At 40.1% G+C, this 6937-nt stretch overlaps 1 protein-coding gene across 2 annotated transcripts; it reads left to right on the top strand.

The window, feature by feature from the left end:
- Positions 1–1147: 1147 nt before the first annotated feature.
- On the top strand, positions 1148–5840 carry GTF3C6 (general transcription factor IIIC, polypeptide 6, alpha 35kDa). Of its 2 annotated transcripts, none has more exons than XM_010182909.1 (5): positions 1148–1224; positions 1886–1949; positions 2536–2580; positions 2719–2829; positions 5341–5840. In XM_010182909.1, the coding sequence occupies exons 1-5, from the start codon at positions 1156–1158 to the stop codon at positions 5634–5636; spliced, it is 585 nt and encodes a 194-aa protein (XP_010181211.1). In that variant the 5' UTR covers positions 1148–1155; the 3' UTR covers positions 5637–5840. The 2 variants fall into 2 exon arrangements, with proteins under 2 accessions (XP_010181211.1, XP_010181219.1); XM_010182917.1 differs by having other exon boundaries at positions 1150–1224; positions 2716–2829; positions 5341–5636.
- Positions 5841–6937: the final 1097 nt, after the last annotated feature.

Here is a 6937-nt window from a genome sequence, read left to right as displayed (position 1 = left end):
GAAGCAACGCTAGGGAAAGGGACGCGGTCCGGCCGAGCCGGCCCCCCTCGGGGCGTGTCCCGCCTGCAGACCCGGCCCGGCCTCCTCTCCCCTCGCTGGCGATGAACGGGCCGGGACAAGCTGACGACCGGGTGACAGCGAAGGGCCCTGCGCCCGCCCTCCTGTGGGCTTCCAGGGCCCAGCACCTGCTCAGAGGCCCCAGTGAGGAATTGCAAGGCCTTCCCCGTTTCCCAGGAGCCGATGCCTGTGGTCCGCTGTTGTGCCGCTGGCGGGGCAGGCCGGAGGCGTGGGGAGAGCCGGGCGTCGGGGCCGCCACGGGTGTGCGGTGCCGTTGGGCACGGAGCCAGCGCCTTAGCCAGGGCCTGTCGGGGCTGCCCGTGGCCGTATCCCAAAACCTGTGTCTTCATTGCTGGCTTACTTCAAGGTTTCTGGGAAACAGCGTTGTCAGAAACTGCTCTTGCAGTTCCAGTTGCTTACTACCTCCACAACATTCGGAAATACAAACTGTTGTTCATATAATACTGTTTGTAGTCATGGGTATTTAGTGGATGATAACTATTGAAAGCTCTTTTTGTCATTAAAGATTTTTTTTCGAGCTAACTATTTTATTGTTTTATTTTTGCATTTTCCTCACCAAAAAATGAATAGTGAGTTGAATAGTGAGTTGAAAACGAATTGATTTCAAAGCAGTATGTTACAAAGAGTGAAAAGTAACCATTTCAATCATCACATTGCTTCTTGCTATGGTGCCTTATTTGGAAAAATGTAATATGGAATATGTAACTGGTTCCATTTTTATTATTCATAAATTGTTTACTTATATCAATCCTCATTTTTCAAGAGAAAAAAGAGCTCTGTTCCTAGCTAGGAAGAAAATGCCAGGAAGTTCAGGTGTGTAACAGATGTCTGATGAATTATGGGGTCCCTGTGTCTCCCTGGATGTTGCAATATCTGTCTGCCATTTTTTCTAGACAAAATAAGCCAGATTGGGATCTCTTTATTCTGAAGGTCTAGGTCTTTGTGTGCTAGTTTATTTGGTTTGGGGTGTTTGTTGGTGTTTTTTATGGGGCTTTTTTTGTTGTTTTTTTTCCCCTGAGTTCAGATGCATCCATTACAGATGTACATTTTAAACTTACCTTTTAGGAGCAACTGGTCATGGTGGAACTATCAGGAATTATTGATTCAGACTTCTTAGAAAAATGTGAAAACAAATGCAAGATTTTGGTGAGTGATTACAGCACAGTAAGGAAGGGGTAAGTCAGTATGCGTATGAACAAGGGACTGAGGCTGTTTCTAAATTCCTTCAGGTCAATAATGCTCAGATCAAATCTTTGACAGAGAATTATGTGCACTGTCTTGGCCGCATTTGGCTGCATGTTGTGGGCTCTCTATTTCAGAAATTGCATATGGTCTTTGAATATTGTAGTATGTAAATGTAAGGAAGTATTTTCAGAAATATTTCTAGACTAAGACCATTATCGCCTCTGATTTCAAGTTCTTAGTTAATATTAATTTTATGTCTTGCCATTCTTTCAGGAGTCTGCTACCTTCTGTAAAATCGCAGCTTCTGGAGAACTCTCTTATCTACTTCCATAAATCCTGTTTTAAAGATGTGCTTTTCTTCGTATGAAGTTGATAATTTGAGAAAGCTTTACAGTCTGGAATCTATTCCTTTAATACCAAAAGAAAGGTTTTATTTCACATTTACAGTGTCATGGAATACTTATTTTACTGTTATGTTGTTTTATGATTAAACTGTTTATCTTTTCAAGGAATTGATGTACTTTGGATTCAGATGTGTCTGTCTTCTTTCATCTCACAGCAAGAACTTTGCCTGGACTAATAGAGACCTGACATCTGTGCAATTTTGTCTCTCTTTTTGTAGGGAATAGAGACAGAGAGGCCAATTTTACAAGTGGACAGATATGTATTTGCAGGAGAATATGAAGGTAGGAAAAATGATGTAGATATATCATCTTCTTTTTCATGTGACCCAGAGAACTTTCTTAACATCAGTTAATTGCACTGCAATTAAGAGAACACGGGCCTGTGAGGTGCTGAAGTTCTGAGTGGTGTGTGAATAACACCATATAGCACGGCACCAGGCTGAGTTCACACCCGAATTAGCCGTGCATCCATCATTCTTACTGGAAAGTATACTGGGAAGCTGACTCTGGGGTGCACCAGCAATTATTTCTGCAGGGAAAAATGTGGGATGTAAAATGCCTTAAAGTAAGTGCTTGTTGTCTCCTGTGTAAGCAGGACTGACACGTCGTGCAATCTGTAGTTCTTCCATTTGCCTTATGGTGACAACATTGAAGAAAATGATCTGGCATCCTCCTTGTAGTGACTTTGAATGACCGTGGTACTCCTGTCTGTTCCTGAGTCAGCAGTGCAGTTACCAATGCTGGGCCTTTGCAATGGGCAGGAAGACAGAGCATTCCCAGAGCTGTATCACTGGGTGCGTTATTTAAAGCTAGAAATTAGTCTGGTAGAAATTAGTCTCTTAAGACTTTCTCGCTTTGTTTTCCACAGATACCTTGGGAACCTGTGTGGTTTTTGAAGAAAGCACAGAGCATGGTAATCGTGATTTGATGTCCTGTTCGTAGTGGTAGCATGGGTTGTTTGAAATAGTGTTTATCTTGTTTCAGTTGACAGTGGAATTCACTATAATGATTCAGTTTGGGGTATTGTTTTTTCCTCCTCTCTTCATAGTAGATGCAGAAGGCAACCAAAAAGTGCAGCTGAAATACAAGTGCCACACAATGAAGAAGTTGAACATGACACGGACACTTCTGACAGAGAAGAAGGAAGGAGAAGAGAATGTTGGTCAGTGCCTCCGCTCTTACGCACAGGGACACGGGTGGATTATGCTTAGTAGTGTCAGCCTTGATTAAGTGTTTGATTCAGGAGCATGCAGGAAGTTAGAAGAACTTTCTCCTGTAGACAACAAATGTTTATATTAAATAGAAAAATACAAACCAAAACACACTTAAAAAAAAAAGAAAAAGAAAAAAAAAGAGAGAGATTCCTTCCAACAAGTGCTGCCTCCAGAAGTGGCTAGCAGGAGATTGCTACAGAGGTAAGAGCAAGGCAAACATATTGCTTATGTTCCCTGGTGTGTTTTTCTGTCATCTGAAAGTTTTGGCACCAGTTCTGAAATCAGGGTTGCTGTTTAGTAGTTCTTAACTGATTTATTTTTTTAAATTTTTGTGGGTTTTTTTTTTTCCCCAACATTTTTTCCAGTGACCTTCTGAGTCTCTAATTCTAGAAAATCTGTAATATCCTTAGTAAGAAGTTCCATGCTGTGTGTACTACAACTTAATTCTTTGTAGTGAATTTACAGTTAACTGTAAATGCATTTAACTTTCTTGCAAAGACACACCTAGCGGACCATACTGACTTTCATTCTGTAGGCAGAACTCAGTGCTCATATGTTTGCTTTATTTCAGTGGTGGTTTTTTGTAACAAGTCAGTGCTTTTACGGTCAGGTACTGAGTATCCAGCTATATATAGTAGTATCCATTAGCAGTATCCTGTTGCAGTTGCTTTTTTCCACTTGAGTGTTACTGCTTCATATTTTAAGAATATGTGGCCATTTTACATTAAATATGGGCAGTCAGCTGGACATTGGTCATAAGAGGTGTAACATGAAGTGTCATCTGGAATCTAACCAACCATCAGCATTCTTGTCAACACCATGTACTGTTTATTCTCTCCATATGATTAAGTAGGTAATACTAAACAGAAACCCTTATTTTTGAAGTACAGTAGACTAGAGAACATGTTGCTTAGTACAAAGGCCTATTTTTTTTTCTGGAGGAGCAGTAATGATGATACCTGCTGAAAAACACTTTTTTCTGTACCTTGATGGAAGTTTAATGTTGTGCATACAAAATAATCTGAATTGGCCATATGGACTGCCTAAAAATCTATGTGGAGGGGAAATCCTGTTTCTATTTGGCGTCTGTTCCATAGGTGGTGTAAAAGCTTGATATGCTTGAGTTCAGGAGAGGACACAAATTGTTATGCTTTCTCTGATGTCATTCCCTATGATATTAACAGAAGTTTGTTCACTTAAATCTTAGAACATTGTATTCTCTTTATTGCATTTGTAAAATATCTTCTCAGCATTTTGAATTATATTTAAGATATTTTAAGAGTCTAAGGGTGGTCTTGGACACCTAAATACAACAGGAACTGCCATACTGTATCAGACCAAGGGTGTTTTAGTCCTGTGTTGTATTTTAGTAGTAAATGGGCAAGTGGAAAGTAGGAGGATGGGGACATAGACATGAGTCATCCTTTCTTTTGGCTGTCTTTCAAGCATTCAGCAGTTCATGACTATCCTGACGAGTTTTCATCTGGACTACTATGTCTTTAGTCCATAAAAGCTTTGTCATTTTTACTTGGTTTTTGAACCTCTCTATACTTTTGACTTCTGCCACTTTTATGGCAGTTAGTTTTCAAATAACTTTTCTGTTTTAAGGAAAAAGTGCAACTTTACTCTGGGTTTTCTTGACTGTTTGTTTGCTTTTCTGGTTATTACACATGAATGATCTGGGGCTTCCAATGCATGCAAGTTACCTACTTTGTTATCAAAATGAGGAGATGAGTCAATACCTGCTTCTTTTCCCAATACAACCTTATAACATCTGCCCCCTTTGAGCTGTGTCCTCCAAGTGGAATTCTAGTCTCTCTTGCTTTTTGTTGCAGTTCTGTGGTTGGTTGGTTGTTTTTTTAAGTCTCTTCCCATGTAGATCTAACTTTACTCTCACCAATTCTTGTTTCTCTTTTCTAGTTTTGCAGTATGGGTTGAGCAGGACACCATACTTGTGACACTGAGTAGCAGTTTTGTATCTTGACATTCATGCTGTTCATTACTTTCCTAATAAAATTATCTCCATTGTGGCTGCTCTTTAGAGACTGAGCTGGTGGTGGGACTGAACCACTCACAATGCCTCCAGTATCTGGCTAAAATCCTGTAGCTGTATGTTTTGGTTAAGCTGGTTTAGCCTGTGCATGCTGTTTTTAATTTAAACTGTAAACAGTTAAGTTTCTCTTAATTTTAAGCTGGTCTTTATCAGATGACTTTCTATTATTCATAGTGTTATTCTTCAAGGAAAATTAATGGTTTAAGCCCCATGGTGAGACTCACCACAAAAATTAGCGTTGGTCCAAATTCTTGAAAGACATCTATCAGTCCAAAGTGGTTCTTCTACTTAAATGTTGGTCAGGCACAGCCTTAGTAACAGTGAACTTAAACTAAGGAAAAAAAAACCCACCTGTTAACTCGTAACTCCTTTTATCACTGATATCAGTTATCCTTCTTTGCATCAGGCGAAGTGGAGTGGTTACAGATCAAGGACAGAGATTTTTCCTACAGCAGGCCTAATACGATTTGCAGCTTTCTGCGTGAAAAAGAAGATTCTGAGGAGTCAGCTCAGGCCCAGGACAAATTGACTGAAGAGTCAGAGGGAGAGGTGAGTGGCGGAGGAAATTCTGACATGAACTGTGATCTGGAGAAGCAGCACGGCTTGGAAATAGATGCCTCTCTTCCTCCGCCTGACAGCCCTGCTTCTGGGGCAGAGGATTCTCCTTCTGGGAGTGTTGCCTTAGATGATGTCCCTCCATGATGTCAGCTCTGATCTTTTCAAGATTTCTTCATGGAGGTAATGGGCCAAATTTAAAAGCCGTGACATGATTTTCAATTTATATGAGCAATTAATTGCGGTAAAACAGACATCATGTTCTTGTGCATTGCCTTTATGTTTGGATTATAGTAATGAGGGCTTGAGTGTATTTTAAAAATGCTGATTGGAAACTTGTGTATCTCTACCTCAAAATTGAAGAAGAGAAAATGGTTACATAATAAAAAAACCAACCCTACCTTAGAAAAATGTTGTTTTGTACAGTCTGGGACATTTTGTAAAGAGGGAAAAAAAATTGTTTAAAATAAAGTCCTGAATTTTCCAAGTATAGCTTCACCTTGTGTGTCATATTCAGCCACATACTATGTCTGTTCTTGTACTGCAGGTATTGAAAGAAAAAATTCAAGTAAGCATGGTTTTTACTACTTGTTTGATTACTCATCAAATTGCTTAGTTTGAATTTTTTCTATCATCCTTTGTCCCCTTGATGGATCTTAGAAATTCTTCATGTGGAAAGGGATTACGGGAGGTCTCTTGTGCAGCTTCCTACTTAAAGTGGGGTCAACACTGAATTCAGGCCAAGTCTTGTCAGCAACTGAAATCTGGGTCTTAATGAGGCATCTGTCACTCTTCCATCCCCTATTTTGTCTATAATAAAATGTGTGTTATACAAAAGGAAGTTGCTCTCCACCACTGTACCCCCCTCCCCAAACTTCTTGGCTCTGATCTTCTCCTCTAGCGTTTTTCTGAAGGTTTTTATGCCTAAGATCCTGTAACTATGCATCTGTGGTTCCTGAACTGATCTGTGTGTCTGTTTTGTGGCCCCTAGCAAGTCTGTGGGCTGATATTACGTACTGCTACATCATAGAAGTTGTCACGTAGTATTTCATATAAAAGTTGAGTATGTGGTGCATTTGTGATAACGTTTCTAAAAGCATAGCATTTTTTAAACATTTCCTGACCTTTCTTCCTACCTTTCTCTGCCTCCCTTAAAACTGCACCAATGCTGTGAGGATGGGAACGCCTAATTAATTCCAGTGTAATTATATAATACTTTAATTAGTAACGATCAGAGGAGAAGTTCACCCCCAGCACTGTTCACAGCACAGGATCAATGAAGATCAGTCATCAAAAGAGTGCAACACTTTTAATCCATCAGTCCCACTATTCTGTTTGTCTATGTAGAAGCAACTGAATCACGGGGGAAGGGGAGGTAGGGAGAAGAGGAAGGTGAGGAAGAAGAGAGTTCATGTTTTTGCAGCCATACTTGCTCTTTAACCTTCTTT

Source organism: Mesitornis unicolor, unplaced genomic scaffold, assembly GCF_000695765.1.
Source record: "Mesitornis unicolor isolate BGI_N332 unplaced genomic scaffold, ASM69576v1 scaffold36200, whole genome shotgun sequence".
Lineage (NCBI taxonomy): Eukaryota > Metazoa > Chordata > Aves > Mesitornithiformes > Mesitornithidae > Mesitornis > Mesitornis unicolor.
Note: the sequence above shows the minus strand (reverse complement) of the source record. Positions and strands in the feature narration are given on the sequence as shown.

Bases quoted from the DNA above. Each gene is read 5' to 3' on its own strand.
- GTF3C6 (XM_010182917.1), top strand. From the start codon at position 1,156: ATGGTGGAACTATCAGGAATTATTGATTCAGACTTCTTAGAAAAATGT. The intron at 1,225-1,885 runs GTGAGTGATTAC...CTCTTTTTGTAG, and splicing joins AAAACAAATGCAAGATTTTG to GGAATAGAGACAGAGAGGCC. The intron at 1,950-2,535 runs GTAGGAAAAATG...TGTTTTCCACAG, and splicing joins ATTTGCAGGAGAATATGAAG to ATACCTTGGGAACCTGTGTG.